The sequence below is a fragment of the Lethenteron reissneri genome, chromosome 43 (assembly GCF_015708825.2).
Source record: "Lethenteron reissneri isolate LAM-NWPU_2019-01 chromosome 43, ASM1570882v1, whole genome shotgun sequence".
Lineage (NCBI taxonomy): Eukaryota > Metazoa > Chordata > Hyperoartia > Petromyzontiformes > Petromyzontidae > Lethenteron > Lethenteron reissneri.
This window is the reverse complement of record NC_083821.1, coordinates 11,117,558-11,135,508: the sequence shown is the minus strand read 5'-3', so window position 1 is coordinate 11,135,508 and position 17,951 is coordinate 11,117,558. Positions and strand designations below refer to the sequence as shown.

Sequence of the window (17,951 nt, the reverse complement as noted above, 5' to 3'; positions counted from 1 at the left end):
GGGGGGGGGCTTCATCCAGCAGTGTAATGAACAAAGCTGGACTTGAGCACATGTCTGTATTTATAGACCCAACTGGAATCCTCTAACATATCTGTGCCTTCCTCTGGTAACCTGCAAGGCTGAGTCCATTGTATTCATGGCACAAAAGGGGACTGGGAGGATTCTAATGTAAGGGTCATCACAATCTGGCTCAGTGCACCAACACAGTAGTGCCACGTGCACTTGCTCTCAAGATAATCCATAAACATTGTACAGCACTTTTGTCAATCAACCTGCCGGATGAGGATCTCCCCACACCTTGATAGAGTGGAGGGGTTATTTGGCTATACTTCACCATGCTGGTTTGCACACGTTTGTGAAGCAAACCACAGAAGCACGTTTGAACAATAGAATGTTTTTTTTCTGCACTGCCCTCTGCTGGCCACCAAGCAACCCAGCCTCAAAAGATGGCTCTGACACCCTCGCATGCGTAACCAAGGCCCCCCACCCCTGCATCTCACTCTCTGGCCAGGATCTTCACCGAATCGACTGGGTCGGTGAACAGACTTGGAGAGGGTCCGATGCCTACTCTGCATTGTGTCTTCTGCCATCGAGTCACGCAGAAAAGGCCAAGGCTTTGGAGAGTCGACGATGAACCACGGTGGGATCAGTTCAACACAACAAGCCTGCTGCTCGGAGCAACATGCGAATTCCCATTACAACCAACACGCAAGCAACATAATTTGAATGAGATCAAACGCGTGCACCAAGCAGCATAGCTGTAGCTTTTGCTATGCTGCCTGCTACACGTATATTTGATCGTATAATTATTTTCTACCTACGTGACTTTACCGAAAGAACCAAAGAGTATGGATTCCTGCAGTCACGAAAGCTTCACATCTAGATTCAATAGGAAAGTTCAAGGCCTCAAATGGATTCGCACAGAAATCATCAACAACCAATTTAGCCGAATTGTTCCTACCTGTACATTTTAAATCACCATGAGTGCTCCCATGACATTGCCCATTAAACGTTGCTGTTGCGATCAGTTCGAATGGCATTACGCTCCAACCGATTTCAGTTCGACCGCAGGAGCAGCCAGGACTGGCTGACAAACGAGAGCGAAGCCGCTTGGAGCACACGGCACAAAGCAACCTCACGTCGCAATCTCACGTCGCAACGCGTCGCGTGAACACGGCACGCAACCCATCACACGCGCGCACAGCGGCGATTCCTCCGTCCCAGCAGCTTTATTGCAGGTCTTGAATACCCGCCGAGCTTCCAGACGTTCAAACAAGATCGGGCTCGGGCACAGCCAAGAAGGCTATCTGTTAGCATCGCGGCGATTGGACGATGTCGTTGCATTTATTTTACGCATCGTAAATCCAAAATTTATTACGCGACCACAATAGGACAAAGACCTCCCCACGAAGCCCACATATAATGTTGGGGGCAAGTGCTCCCTTATAAAGGATGACGGGCGAAGAGCAATCAACCACAATAGTGGAGGGTCGATTACAATTTTCAGATGATGCATTGACTTAATTAACTAAGCGCCTCAGCTTTGCTCTAAATGACTGCGCACATGCGATATCCCACTGGACCAGCAATGATTGCAAAATGTTGTAGGTACCCAGTAAACCTTCACATTAGTGTGAATTATGTGTTGATGTGACAAGTCTATTAAAAAATTCTGTCTGAAGGCCTGGTGATACATTCCTGGGTACAGATTTCAATCACTATCCAATACACTGTTCAAACGTAGTCGAGTGGCAATCTTACCACAGATGATGCACACACACAACACCAGTTTCAAAAATACTTGAGCCACACGCGCACACACACAACTATAATAACAATCGCCATTCATCAATAAATGGCACCATGACACCTGTGCCAGGCAAGGTGCACTTTGCGGCCACGCGGTGTGACGAAGGTTAGCTGAAGGGAGTTTTGTTGGAACAGGCCCGCATTTTGAAACGGTAAACTGGCTGGGTTGATTTGAATAGTAAACTTTAAACAAAAAAACGCCTTAAAACATTCTGGGTCAGACAGTCCAATGTGGGACAGTCCTGAAGCACAGCCCTTGACTCCGAGTGACGCTTCATCAATCCACACTGGCCAGTGTGATAACATGTGGTCAAACAAACCCTTGAACCGACATGGGATAGGAACGCCTGTGATCATTATTTATAACTAGCGGGAAGTACCCGGCATTGCCCGGGTCTTAAAAATATTTCAAAACTACTCTTAAAAATCTAACAGCAGTGCGTACTGGCTATGGTGGTGGTACCTGCAATGATTACAGCAGTGCATACTGTGGTGGTACCTGCTTTCACTGCAGCAATGCACACTGTGGTGTACCTGCTATGATTACAGCAGTGCATACTGACTGTTGTGGTACCTGCTATGATTACAGCAGTGTATACCGACTGTGGTGGTACCTGCTATCACTACAGTAGTACATGCTGACTCGATAGCAGTATTTATCGATTCTATAGCACAAAGTACTAACCTGACAGAGTGGCGTGGTGAGGCCTAGTCCCGTGCAGAGCCTCCGGCCTCGCCTAGATTGTCCAGCCGGCCGAGGTGGCACCTTGGCAGGCTGGGGCTGGGCTGCTAGCCCTGACACCCCCCCCCCCCCTAACGCACGATGTCCCCGGCCGCTCTGCAGTAATATCTATGGCCTATAGTGGTAGCATCTACCGACTGTATAGTAGTAATAACTGCATGCATCGGGGTGGGGGGGCCATGAGACAGTGAAAAATTTACCTGAGCGTTTAATGTATTTTTATAGGATTTTTAACGCGAAAAAAAACGTCCCCCTCACTCCCACCGAAGGCGTGCGACTTGGCATGGGCCGTCCTCCCCACCAAAGGGGCGTGAGTTGGTATGGTTGTGCACGCGTCATAAATAAATAAATAGGAAGAAAGCACGCAGAAATCGCACTAAATCGCTATTTAAACTAATTTAAAGTTGACGGATGTGAAAAAGGAATAGCACTTGCTCATGGCGGGGCTTATGGCATGGTACCTGGCTATTTTTCTTCTTACTTAAACTCCACCGTTGGAGAGCCAAGCGCGCGACCACACACAAACCCCGTCACAAACCCCGCCACAAACCCACACACAATTTTTGACTTTAATATATATATAGATGTGGGAATGTATTGGGAGCCAGTGAAAGCCAAAAACGAATTAAACATGACCAGGTGAGAATGAGGGCATTTGGCAATTGGACCAACTTGAGTTTGTGGAGGAGCACATTAGTGATACTGTAGAGGAGGGAGTTACAAGTCAAACAATTATGTAAGTGTAATGTTCGCCTGGATGACGACATCTTTATGATGATAAATAATAAACTTTTGACACGGAAGAAAATCATCTCCTTTAGATATATATTGGGGCGCCACGGTGACCAGATGTTAATTACCTCGCCTGGTATGCAGGAACTAGTGGTTTCAATCCCGACCCTGACGCCTGCTGTATATTTGGAGTCTGAATGTTCTCACCGTGGCCGCGTGGATTCTTCTCCAGGGCTCTCCGGTTTTGTCCCTCACCTTTTAAAATGCACACACGTTTATAATATTTGGCTGCGATACATTTCCACACGATAATCCACTTCGTTGAGCTATTATTATTTTTGATAGCCAGGTCGCTTCTGAAAGAGATCTACATATCTCAGTGGGCTTTACCTTGTAAAATAAAAAAAAATTGTTCGTTAGTAATAAAAAAAAAAGTATGAGTTACGCCCAATGTTTCAAATGCGACGTGAACTTGAGTGGCACAGTTCAAGTTTGTACAACAGATTAATAAACAGGTGTGGGTGTGCAGTAGAGGAGTGGCGTTTATAGGATTTGGCTGCTTTGAAATTCCACGTGATAAGCCACTTTGTTTTGGCTATCATTTGTGGCCAGGTCGCATCTGAAAAAGAGCTACGCAGCTCAGTGAGCTTCACCTGGTAAAATAAAAAAAGAGATGTATTTAAATAATTTAGTATAAACAAAAAAAATGAATCAACAGATTTAACCGATGCGCACAAGCTTCCACAATCGCTGAGGCGCACCGCGCACCGCAACCACAGCACAGCGACCGCCAACTACGCGACACGCACGGAACAGCCACCACCAGCACCACCACAACATCCGAGTTATTAGCGCAACAACAATTCTGCTGCCGACCTCGCATCGGACAATGAGACTTCTTCACACAAAGTCCGTGCGAGGTTTATTATGGGACTAAATTAGATGTTGCTTTATAACTCAATTCTTCACACACTAGTGACCTACTCCGTCATGAACTCCCTCGCCGTTCTTTAGACCCCCGACTCGGGGTCCATTTTGAACGTGTTCAACCTTTGTCACCCGTCGTCACAAAATCACGAGGTCACTCTGGTGGCTCTATATTCCTGCCCAAGCTCTACTAATTTCTTTATTCTGCTTTTTTATGTAATGTATTTTTTCCTCCATAATGTATGATTCGTCATTATTTATGAATTCCAATTAAACTTTGTTCCATAGGCACCGATTGTTGTTGCGTTTCATTTTCTCCAGGAAACGTTTTAGCTCTTTATTGTAGGCATTTTTCCTCGAAGGTTTGTTTGCAGATTTAATCGGTCCCGACGGACAATGTCCCACGTGGAAGCCTCTGCCCGGGACCCTTCAAGGGCTGTGCGAATGCTCCACTTTGACTCGCGAGAAGTGCTGGGCAGTGCAGCCAAGCTCTGCTCCATATAGTTAAATTCTAATTTCCGTCCATTTGTACATGATTTATAGCACTCTGTGTCTGGCACAAAGCTGTATTTTTAATTGCCCATTCTTTCACACCCCTAAGGCATTCGATCTCATCATTTAACGATGTTTTTTAGCATGGGCTCATTCGAAGCAAGCTGAATGTCAATACTCGGCCTGGCACCTCTCCCACACATGAGCATTGCAACTGAATAAAGGGTGGTTCTGTATGCAGACAGTTGTGTTGTTCCAAGTCATTGTGATTAGAATTAACGACATGAGACCATTTAATCTAACAAACGTAGATTTGGAGATGTTCCCTGTTTTTCACATCTATCAGTATTTGATGTAAAATTTGCCCCTCGGTCTGTAAACAATGTCTTGGGTGATCTCTCATCCAAAATTTTTTTTTTTCGGGAAATGCTTCTGCTGTGTTCTCTGCTGTTTGGTCAACGCAGAGCCCGTGCCTCGTAAGGTATTCTACAGCCAACAATACGTTCGTGTAACCCTCCCCAGCGATGGGTAATGGTCTCAGTATATTCACTGCCACTTATTTGTTCGATAGTGACAGATATATGTTGTAGTGGTGTTTGCTATCACATTCGGCTATCCATTTGGTTCGCCTCTCACACTGACCCATGTATGCAGTTGTCGCGTGTAAACGTGCACGTGTCTTCAGGACACGAGTGTAGCGCATACAGATGATGATGATAGTGCTGGAGAACATTTCTTGAAGATGTTTTGGTACGATGATTATTTACGAGAAAAAAAACACATTTTATTTATTAAAATATCGTTGCTAAGAAATGTACGTTTTGCTTTTTCTGCATTTTGATTTTGAGCCTATCGTTCCCTTGTCAATCGTCAATCAATCTCCATGAATTGTCACGTTGAATTGTATTTATCGTCAGAGCGGGTGGAATATGTATCTCACCCACCCGAAGCAACAGACGTAGACTTGAATAAAGATACTTTACAGCGTCTGTAAAATCTGTAAGATGCTGCAATGTAAATAACTTTTTGACCTACTGTAAAATGTTGTGTTGCTACAAATGTCAAACCCATTGAGAAATTTTCCCAGTGTGTTAATCTAGCTTCAACAGCCTAATCAGATATGGGTTAACAGATAACGACTTGTCTGAATGTATGACATTTAAAGTTTACAAATTGTTATTTTTTTACACCGGTGTGCAATTCAGCTTTTCTCCATCTCTCAGCCTAGCCTTGCAGCTGCTCTGGCACTTTTCTTCTCCCCATCACAGCCTCTGCCACCTCCTGGACATCTCGTCTTTAGGCGTGCGTGCAACAGCCACCACCGCACACACTTTTGCCGTCAACTTCACAAATGCGTGCATTCATAGAACGCAACATTGCGTTTAGGGCTTTCGATATAGCGGCCAAGAAAAGCATATTGAGCACGTGAACGAATCACGAACCCCCTCTCCCCATACTCAATGGTTGCATTAATTAGGCCCAATCTCCGCACTTGACCATCTGAGCTATGAGCTCAGAGACAAAGAAGAAGAATGCAGCACATGCATGGGGTCCATTCCTAAACCTTCAATATCTGAGCCCAGAATGGCAATGACTGCCCCCCCCCCTTCCTCAAATAAAATCCCTCTTCCCCGCCCACCGCCTGCTCTGATGAGTCTGCTGTGCCTGATATCGTCGATGTCCCTGATAATGCCGTCCAGAACGTCAGGATGTTGCGAGGGAGGATGTGAAATAAAACATATTTCAGAATTTTTTTTTAAATACGCGCATTCACGTCCACAGATTTCATGACGCGCGTACAAAACCTGTCCTATACATCCCCAACAGTCGCCCACATGCGCACAACCAGACGCACAGGTGGGTGTCAACAGCCACTCCGACAAGACCCACCGCACGTGGGCTGATGAGGTCGTTGTCTCTGGGCACTTTTTCAGACACGTGAATTCTCTCTGGAAGAACAACTTTGAAACGAAGAGCCACTTGGGTTCCGGGAAAGCTGTTTGGCGACCTCCGATTAGAGCGGTTGGCTACATACGGTGTGAAAGAAGTTCAACACACATACGTACATCTCTACCAGTCATGGAATAAAGAGAGGGGACAAGAAGACTACGCAACTTAACATCATAATTCTACCTGGATGTTTTTTTATATATCTCGCCTGTCCTCTCGTTACGATCATAGGAGATAGATAGGACGGGGCGGTTCTAGCTGTATCAGATAAACTACAAACGTGACGTGTAGTACAAGCTACATAGCTTCACTACATCACAGTTGTGTGAAATCATTCGGTTAATAAAATAATTAAATTTTAAAGTATTTAATAACCATACTCTTTGGTTCTTTCGATAAAGTCACGTAGGTATAAAATAAAATTAATCACGACATTTAGATTGCAACACAAGCGGTCATCATCAGGCGGAAAAAATATAATCCAGCAGTGGAACTGCTGAACCATTAGAATTATGAGTTTGTTTGGCTGTGTAGGTATCTGAGTGTTAGCCGATTATCCAGGGCCTCTTGAGTTACTTGGGGCCCGAAACGTTTCGCTTACTCTGCTCACGCCACGTGGCGCAAAAGAGCCGAGGACACGCGGAGACGTTGTGAGGTTTAACCGAGAGCCCCAGGCCGGGCGAGTTGGTACCCACCAGGATGAGCAGGCCCTCGGAGGCGAGATCCTGGTACTGGGGCACCGTGGAGAAGACAGACAGCACCAGGCAGCTGAACACCAATGTGAACCTGCAGAGCGCACACGCACACGGCGCGCAATTTATCCCCTCCAAGTAGATGTTTACCAGACTGTTGAAGCAACGGCTGTAACCGGGCACCTTTTAGGACCAGCACGGTGCATGCATTAAGTGCTAAGGATAAGGTTTTGCCTATACTCTTTGGTTCTTTCAGTCATCTACGTGACTTTACTGAAAGAACCAAAGAGTATGGATCCTTGCAGTCACGAAAATTTCAAATCTAGAATGAAAGTTTTGCCTCTTTTGGGCACTTCCGTGCCTCACAGAACTCATAGCAACGTACGTCTCATATTAGCCATTCCGATGTCCTGCTGCAGTCTAGGAAAAGGAGAACCCCAGTGGCAGCAATGCCTGTGTGGTCACAGAGTGAACGCAGCATCGACTTGCAGTTGGGTATTCGTCTGCCCTTAGGGGTGATGTCCCAACAGTGATTTGGCGTGGCTCGTACAACACCTGGCCAGCTTTGTTTGCCCACTGCTGGTGTGTACACACTGCACAGGAAACTCCTCGTTATAGGCCAAGTCGACCTAAAGGAGACCCGGCACCAGTGGCGGTTCGTGACATTTCCACGAGGTGGGGCTGTTGTGAGTGACCTCTGAAAATATATTGTCTTAATTAAGAAAAACCTCCTCATGGTATTGGCCTTCCCGTGAAAGTGATACAACTGTCATATCTACCAACGGGTAGGCATTATGAACGATACGAAACAAACAACAACGCAATCCAATGCTGTCCCCATGACCCTCAAGTCCACACTACGCAACCCCTTTGACACTGCAAAAAGCCTAGAGCGTGTAGGCCGTGACCTGCTCTATTGGCACAATGCCACCTCGCGTCGTGACGTCGTCTCATTACAGATTACAGCCACGGGCGCCTTTTTCACCACCCCGAATTGGTCTCAAACGGCGTGGCTAAAACGCGAAGCTGATCGCAATGAACGAAGGGGAAATCTCTCACTCGGACGCCTCCGCAGCCGCCCGAGACCTCCCCGAGGCACAAATCAACACTGTGGTGTTGCAGCGGTTTCTCATACGAACAACTATAAATGTTAGCTTCATTAGGCAATTCACGTGAAGGAAGCATTATATTTATACAAAAAATATCAAGACAAAACAATTTCTAGAAAAAACATATTCTATGGGTCTTTCGGTAAAGCCACGTAGATAATAAGATAATTATCAACTGAAGACGATTGCTTGTGTTCCGATTGAAACGTCGTGATATTATTTATTATTTTTCTATCTACGTGGCGTTACCGAAAGACCCATAGAATATGTATTCCTGCAGTCACGAAAGCTTTAGGTTATGATTTAATTTATAGAAAAGTATTTTTTATTGGAGAAATAATTTCTCATCTCCAGCTGCTGAGTGGGGGCTGCCCCCCCACCCCCCGAAAGCTTCAAATCAACACGGAGAGAACATTCAGACTCCACTGTGCCACTGTGCTGCGAGGGTGGTGCGCGCTGTGTATTTTACACCGAGCAGGCCTCCATCACGCATCCATTAGCCACGTGACTGGTGTGCATTAAAGGTCACTCGAGATTTACCTCGTGGCCAGAGCGATATTGACCAGTCGTGGATATACACGTACCGTTGAAACTGACCTAATAAACCAACACAGACGACTATTTTGCTCATAGAGGGAAATCATTGGGATGCGCCCATTTATATTGTGCCACAAACACACCCAGACAAATACAGATCCAGCTGTTAGCCTTACCAAGCAGCCGTTAGTGCCCGTTCAAGCTGGTACCTTCGGTTAGCACGGTTGGCTACGTACGGGGCGAAAGAAGTTCAACACATTACAATCATGACGCACTCTGGAGGTGTCGTGACCAGTAGCACACACGCGTGACCACCTTTGTCTCGCCCTTTGCTGCTAGTGATGTGCCGCAATAAATACTCGTTTTAGATTTGGTTGACCCAAGGGAGTCTTCCCCTTCCCCCCCACCCCACTGACTCGTTTTCATTTTTCCACTGCCACTGCCTGTTGCGCACCGCGACTGGCGATGGAATGGCAAAAAAACCGTTCTCTTTAGTTCTTTCGGTAAAGTCACGTAGGTATAAAATAAATAAAATAAATCACGACGTTTCGAGCGCAACAAAAGCATCCGTCATCACCTGATGACGGACGCTTGTGTTGTCGTGATTTATTTTATTTTATACCTACGTGACTTTACCGAAATAACCAAAGAGTATGGATTCCTGCAGCCACGAAAGCTTCAAATCAAGAAACGACCGTTCGTTACAAGCAGAGGGGCAGTGCGCGAAAAACTACCACCGATTGTAGCACCGCAACGTCCTCTCGGCGCTCCCCGCGTCTGCTCCGACCTCAACTTCACCAACCGCGTTGACTAAGCGGGCGGCCAAAGTCTTCCCCCGACAACGCAAGCGGCGTGCATCGGGAGGCACTCGTCCAACCTAGTGGATTGATTGACAAGGGACTGGCGTGGCTGTGGCCGTGGGGGGGGAAGTCGAACTGCCGTTAGTCCATCACGAGGCTCACAACAGTCGCCGGCATTCCAACACCCCGGCCGCATGCGCATAGGCACGTGTCGAATATTCTGACTTTCACTGTATAAACCGCTTACGTATTTTAAAAAACTAAACGCACGCTCGCACGCACGCAACGAGGCTTATTTCCATGAAATCTTAGACCCGCTCTCCATTCTGGACTATCAAATGCCCGCCCGTCTCGGCAACTAAATAAAGAAGGGAAATCCCAGGGCTAATTGACCGGAGGACACATGCGTGCGATCGCGGGGTTCGATGGCGCCCTGCTTCAGTCGTGTGGGCTCTATCAATAGGGAGGGGGGGGGGGTGTGCCAAAGACAAAGAACCCCCGTGTAGTCTTAACAGACTGTCGGGGGCAAGTGCTGTTCGCGAGCACCTGTGAAGGCCGGAACGCCTCACGAGGGGGTGGGTGAATTGGCCAGCAACCATGCCCGGCCGCCTTTGTCTCTTGATCTAGGGGAGGCCCAGGACCGGTGCGGGGAATCGAACTCGGGTCGTCGGGTTCGTAGCGCAGCGCGATTACCGCTACACCACCGCTCCAGGCGGGGGAGGGTGGGAGCGGTGACACATAGATACACACAGGCAGACAACTCCACCTGATAAAACAATCGATCGTCATCAGGAGAGGGTTCAGCTCCAGGACCGGATGAAGGCCCTCCCCAAGGCGGTAACCATCCCTTGCGATGCCGCAAGCGGACGGTGTCACGGGAGCTTTCTCCGATCGCTCCGTCTCGGCGCTCGTTGGACTTGTCGGGCACAGTCCCCCCTCGCTCTTCCTTTGGCTGCCATTGCATCGTCACTGGTCTCCACCTGCCGACATCTACCCAAGCCTGCTTGCCCTTTCAAGTCAATCGTTTTACTCCGCGGTAGTCAAGTCAGGTTCTTGTGTTTTGCTGCCGACACACGCGGCGCCTTTCCGCCACGAATCTGCCACTCAAAACGTCGGAACATAAAAATAGGAAATTCTATACGATGAGGGGAAAAAAACACATATACGATCTATATTTGTTTCAAATACTAAATATTGTTTTGGCTGAGAGATAGCCTATCCGATACCTGAAAGAAAAAAAAAACCAATAATCTGAAACTCATCCAGAATGTGAACACACCTCCAGTGCAGAGAAGTCACAAAGGGAAAAAGACAACAGGATTGGCCTCATTGCTGTGCTCACCATGACCTGTAGAGCGCCCGCGAATTGTGATGAGGAATCGAATGCCCATGGAAAATCAGGGCATAAAAAGCCACACGCATACACATAGGCACGTACGCGCGCACACACTTGGCACACGCGTGTGCAGTCATGCGCTGCGCGGACTTACAAAGCACGCTGCCACGTATACTGCGAATAATAATCCAAGTGCAACTCTGGGAGTATTCATCTGGAAGTCTACAACTACCAAGACAAACAATATCCGATCCCATGGTGGTTGCTTGGCTTGAGGTGGGGAGCGCAGCAGGGGACCTCCTAAGTGTCCGAATCAAAGCATTGAGCAGAGCAGCGCCGAAGTCAGGAGTTCCAATAGGTGTGTCCACCCGTGATGATGTCAACTTGTCAAGTGTGGCGAGTCGATGGTGTCAGGACGGGGCACTAATGTACACCGCGTACAGCCCCTTCGTCAATCCACCGATAGATTCAGAGTCTCTCCGCGCCTCTTGCAGGTCACGTGTGTTACTTTTGCCACTCATCCCACCGCGATCGGCCAGTGCCTTGTTTAAGGTGTGGCAACATAGACGTGGGGATCACAGAAGTACGGGACAACAATGGATGTCGCTTTGCGATGCACCTCTGCTGCCCCGACACACGCAGCCCGCGCAAGCTTCGCTTGTGCTCTGGCGGTCGGCCCATCCCAGCACGATCCGTGGGAGAGCCCCGCTCAGCTCCGGAGATTGGGATGAGATCGGGATGAGATGAGACCGAATCTAACCTGGGTGGTGGTGGCTGCTGCTGGTGCCGCATTTCTGCGAAACAATTCTCGAACGCCGGGCAACACGCGAAGGCCTTTTCCCCGTGTGGCCTTCAACAGGTAATCGCCGTGAGCAACTATCCGTGGAGGCTGACGCGGTGTACGTGGGGGTGGCGTGGCCGGATAAATGGGGGCCATCCATTGAGTAGGTACGCCAAAAATCTGTCAAAACTTGACATTTCCCCAACCTCCCTGTACGCACGCGGACTTTTTACACCACAACCACCCCCACATGCGTACGTATGCCTGACACCCCCCCCCCCCCGAATCCTATAGAACGGCCGATATTTAATCCACGCTGAAACGATAAAGGATTAATAATATTAACGTGTTTAAGCAAACAGATAGTCCACCGCCGGACTATCTAACTTATTTGAAGGCCAATGTAGACAAATTATTATCGAGGCTTTAACCCCCCCCCCCCCCACGTTTCTTATGCCGTATGTAACATTGTCAGTAGACCCCCCCCCCCATACGCAAGCGGTACGGATTTGGGTTAACCCCCCCCCTCCCCCCTCATTGCGTACGCACTAAATGTATGGTCCCATACCCACCTGCCGCGTTTGTCTCCCACGTTATAACGTTTATATGTGCCGTTTAAGGCCCAGTCGACTTAGGGGAGGCCCAAACCGGGTTCATTGATGTCGGCCTTGCGAGGGAACCGAACTCAGCTTGCCAGGTTCGCAGCGCGGCGAGTTAGCCACTAACACACCACCGCTCTCCAATAACACATTCACAAAATTAACTCGTGCCCTCACAGCACCACAGCGATGAATTCACAAACACCGGCACGTAACTACAACAAAGATACAAAACAAAGATCCCCTGTATAGCCTGAGAAGACTGTTCAGCCAAGTGCTGTTGGCGAGCACCTATGAAGGCCGGCGCAGCACATGGGGAGGTGGGTGGCCAACACCACGCCCGGCCACCTTTGTCTCCCCAGTGTCGATGTTTACACACCGCACCAGGTACTCATTTGAGGCTGAGTCGACCTAGGGGGAGGCCCATGACCACTTCAGATAACCGTCGCTGGTGTTGGCCGTGAGCGGGAATCGAACTCGCCTCGCCGGGTTTGCAGCGCAGCGCGCTTAACCACCACACCACCGCTCCCCAACAACACATTCACAAAATTAACTCGTGCCCTCACAGCACCACAGCTATGAATTCACAAACACCGACGCATAACAACACACACACACAACACCACCAAGCTCTCAAGTCAAGCGCGCGTGATGGAAACTCATAAGTTCGTCGGGACAAACGCGCGCACACACGCCCTTCGATTACGCAACACTTGCAAGCTTGCGCTCATTGCAGGATAAAACTTATTTTTTAAAATCCAATACGCGCGCTAATTACGTTCAAAGCGTATGTCCCCACACGCAGGGTGATTAGAGTGTAACATAAATACGTTGTTTTTTCCACTCCCTTTCTTCAGATGAAGTTTAAGAGCTCATTAACACGCAATGCCTCTTTCGCAAGAGAGGGGGGGGGGACCCGGGAGAAAACACTTGCAGGGAGTCTCTTACACCCACGCGTGTGAATTAGACACCTGCACCACCATTTGCACACCGGTAAGGGGGGGGCCTATTACATGGCAACTTCTCATTTCTACACTGCATACTTTTTCTCTGATCGGGATTCAAGGACGTCAGAGCACAAGAAAGTTTGCTGCGGTCCAATATTTGTGCAGACACGGAAAGGCCCCCCCCCCAAATATGTATGTTTATTAAAAGTCCAGAAGGCGACGAGATTAGTGACAACCTCAAATGTCGTTCTCGAAAACAGAATCGCAAGTCGAGAATTAACAGGGGAGGAAGCAGCGAGATCGTAACTCACCGTTTCGTAAGAGCCGCTACTTGGGATAACGTCACTCCTCCACTATATAGAGAAATAAGACCAAAACGTGGGGGGGGGGGGGGTCGTTGTCAAAAGGAAGGAATACGCCAGAGAGGAGCTATGAAATCGGCTCATGCGCAGGTGCCGGATGGAATGTCACACGGCGGGAGGGTTGCGAGACGTGGCGCTCGCTTTGCTCGTGGAAATATTCATCTCGTAGTGGATTGTTGGATCGTGGCGAAAAGTTCGGACTAATTCCCTCCTCCCCCTATTAGACCAACTGTGCGTCAAACGAGTTAATTGCCTTCAACATAAATCCGCCACTGGTGCCGGTCACGAGTAAAGTTTATGAAGCACATTTAATATACTCGTGGCGTGTAATCGCTTCGAGCGTGTAAACGTATCGGCTCTAATTACGAGCAGCTCACCCTGCCATTAAGCGCCTCTTGTTGTGAATGAATTCTGTAACCAGTGGGGTACGCGGAACCCTGAGAGGGCCGTCTGGCCAATGATTGTAACCGAGATGGGGGTGGGTGGGTGAGTTGGTTTGGAGTTGGTGGTAACACCACACCTCGGGCAATCTGGAAAACGTTGGTGCAATTTGGCTGCGCGTAATTAAAATGTGTAACGGGTTTAATAATGCCACAGAAAAAAAACCCCACCGTGTTTTCGCTAAGTCTGTAATTCTCTGTTCATTATCTTAATGGACTTGTTAGTTTCGAAAGGTCCGCGTGTATAACTTAATCCAACAAACGGACACAAAGACATTGCTCATGCGTGCACAACACACACACGCACGGGGTGGGTGTGGATCACATTTCACACGCGTACATGTGTGGGGCCCGTTTTTGTCAATTCACTGCTCGATTCGGACCTCCATAGGCCCCGTGCAGGCAAGTGGGGGTGGGGTGGGGGGGTTCTGTGGCTACGGCTTCACCACGCTCGTCAGTTGCAGGTTATTGACACTGGGGAGCATTGGGCGCCACGGTGGCTAGGAGATGTTAACTACCTCGCCTGGTATACAGGAGGTCGTGGGGTTCGATCCCGACCCTGTGACGCCTGTTGCATATTTGGAGTTTGCGTGTCTCTCTCCCCGTGGTCGCGTGGATTTATATGCGGGTCCTCCTGTTTTTCCCTCCTCATTTAGAATCAACGTGCGTTTAGAGTCTTTGGCTGCGATACATTTCCATGTGATAAGCTACTTCTTTGAGCTATCATTTGTGGCCAGGTCGCTTCTGAAAAAGAGCTATATAGCTCAGTGGTCATTACCTAGTAAAAATAAAAGAAGTAGTTTACACAGCCCCACAACTGAATGACTCCCGTTTGATGGTGGTCACCCATCCCAACAATATCCAGGCTCAAACTCCGATTAAGCTTCCAAGATCTAACATGATTGGGCAACTGTACATTTTCACTCGTATAACCACGGCAAACATGTACACGTCCAAAATCTACATACACACGCGACCATGCACAACATCGCCCGTTGACCTGTTGGCATAGTCGCACCGCAAAGATATCTGCCGTTCGCGGGCACCTATTAAGACCGTTGTTGCTCGCAAGAAAGTGCGGCGCTTGAATCGAAACTGGCACGGCATCCGTTGGCTTCTGTCGCTTGCAACATCCATCCCAACGCATAGCCTCCAAATCTGCATTTAAATTATAGCACATCCCACTTGCACCACAAGAGTCACGTGACGAGGTGTAGAAAAAATTACATTTCGCTCGGATCTGCACAACCACAAGACGAAGAGACACTTGCTTCACGCTCTGCAAAGATGGCACCCAATTCATTTCATTTCATTTATATATCTGGCGGGGAATGCACAGCTTATAATGAGCGGGGCTGTGAGTTCAATTTCCCGGTTGAGGGTCAGCTAAGCCCATCCACCGCCCCCCCCCCTTTGCGGTGGATATAAACACAAATGAGTGCGTGCGAAGTTTTATGCCGAGTCGAACGGAACACGGTGGTCGATGCACTCCACTCTCAAGACTTGCGGAACAAAGTTCGATCGTCGCGACGGCAGTTTAGAAGTGCTGATGAACGCGGCCGAATAAAAAAAAACACCCGCGTCGACAAAACAGAAAAACGCTGGAATTGATGATTTTAAAAGAGTCAGGAAAAACTGTGCGCACTGGTGGATTGTGATGTCCACCACGCGGTTCGTCTTCGCAGGTATTTCATGAATAACGGGGTGGGCAACACGCATTTGAGTATTTTGAAGAAAGAGTCGTGCGCGTGTTGCCGCCGTTAAAGCAACCCTCTGATCAACTTTATCCAATTTTAAACAGGGCTAGTCCTGAACAGCGAGCCGACGTTTAGGCTGACGTTTCCTCCAAATTGGACCAGTGTGTACAGACCGATGGACAGACAGGCAGAGCGAATGCATAAACGTTCTCAAATCTTCGCTTAAAATGTAAAAAAGAATACGTGCACTCTTCTCCGTTGGGCAACGATATTTTCCTACAGGGCAATCCCCACAGCGTCAAAACCGCCTGCCACAAGGCACAATTCCACATTCCATACCACACTTTTCACATTTCACCCGCAGAGCCCGTTTACTGGCCCCACTGCACACAACACAGCTGTTCCCAGGCCTCTGCTTCTTGGCCACTGGAATGACTGTCATTGCAGCGGCCGTAGGGGTGGGGGCAAACCAATTCTCCGCAGGCCCCAGCCGCCAATATAAACAACATAGAAACACAGTCCAGCAGAATTCATGACCGCACCGGTTACATTGACGCGGCTATTTTCTGTCTGCCGGAGAACGAATCAATCCAGAATGCGCAGATCTCCTCCCATATTTCGGAAGCTAAGCGGGGTTGAGGCCGGGATGGTGCCTGTGATGGCAACCGCCACGCGCGACAGGTTTTTGTCGCAGGTTGCGGGGCTTCACTGTGGGCAGGGGAGGCGCAGACCGACAGCTACAATGTCACATGCAGGTGGTCAAGCCACATTGCCGGCGCCAGGAGCAGTGGACCCGGGCATTGCGCAAGTGGATCGGGGCATTGCGCAATGGATCGGGCATTGCGCAATGGATCGGGCATTGCGCAATGGATCGGGCATTGCGCAATGGATCGGGCATTGCGCAATGGATCGGGCATTGCGCAATGGATCGGGCATTGCGCAATGGATCGGGCATTGCGCAATGGATCGGGCATTGCGCAATGGATCGGGGCATTGCGCAATGGATCGGGCATTGCGCAATGGATCGGGCATTGCGCAATGGATCGGGCATTGCGCAATGGATCGGGCATTGCGCAATGGATCGGGGCATTGCGCAATGGATCGGGGCATTGCGCAATGGATCGGGGCATTGCGCAATGGATCGGGCATTGCGCAATGGATCGGGCATTGCGCAATGGATCGGGCATTGCGCAATGGATTGGGCATTGCGCAATGGATCGGGGCATTGCGTCGTTATACGTTGTACGGTCTGTTCAGGATGGCCACGGTGGGACACTCTCAGCTCAGCGATATACAGACGCAGTTCAGTACGCCTCACCAGGTAAAAAAAAATGCACTTCTATACTCCTGCATATACACGTCCGACCTTCACAAACCCACGCTGACAGCCGAGTGAAGGATGTTCAAATTACTCCCAAAGCCTGCACGGTGCAGGGGAGGCATTTTCCATACGCATCTAGCAGATGATGACTTCAGCGAAGTCTTCATATTTTAAGGAGTCAAATGTATGCGATAGCCGTGGCTCCTCATTTGACTGACAATGGGGCAAGCTAGCCTGTGGCTATTTTAGGCGGAGTTGACCTTGGGGAGTCCCATTTCATTTACAAATACTCTGTGCCAATTTCCATTGAGTGCTCAGGGAAACCAATGGCATCGTAGTGCAAGCATTGAGCGCACCACGTAACAAAGACAAAGTCCCCCCCCGTGTAGCTTTAACAGACTGTGGGGGTAAGTGCTGTTAGCGAGCACCTATGAAGGCCGGCACGGCGCACGAGGGGGTCGGTGGCCAACACCACGACCGACCGCCTTTGTCTCCCTCTTAGTGATGTTTATGCACCGCGACAGATACTCATTTAAGGCTGGGTCGCCCTAGAGGAGGCCCAGGACCGGCGCAGATAATCGTCATCGATGTTGTCCGTGAGAAGGAATCGAACTCGGGTCGCCGGGTTCGTAGCCCAGCGCGTCAACACGCTGCGTCACGGCTCCCCACGGACACAAA

The 17,951-nt window shown here is 49.0% G+C and overlaps 1 protein-coding gene across 2 annotated transcripts in view; it reads right to left on the bottom strand.

The window, feature by feature from the left end:
* The window catches only part of LOC133353301 (potassium voltage-gated channel subfamily KQT member 4-like), a 107,296-nt gene that overhangs the window by 55,495 nt on the left and 33,850 nt on the right, over positions 1-17,951 (bottom strand). For both annotated transcript variants that reach the window (XM_061569425.1, XM_061569424.1), the window contains exon 2: positions 7,348-7,438. In XM_061569425.1, coding sequence (XP_061425409.1) covers positions 7,348-7,438 — 91 coding nt within the window. The remainder of the gene's footprint in view (positions 1-7,347; positions 7,439-17,951) is intronic.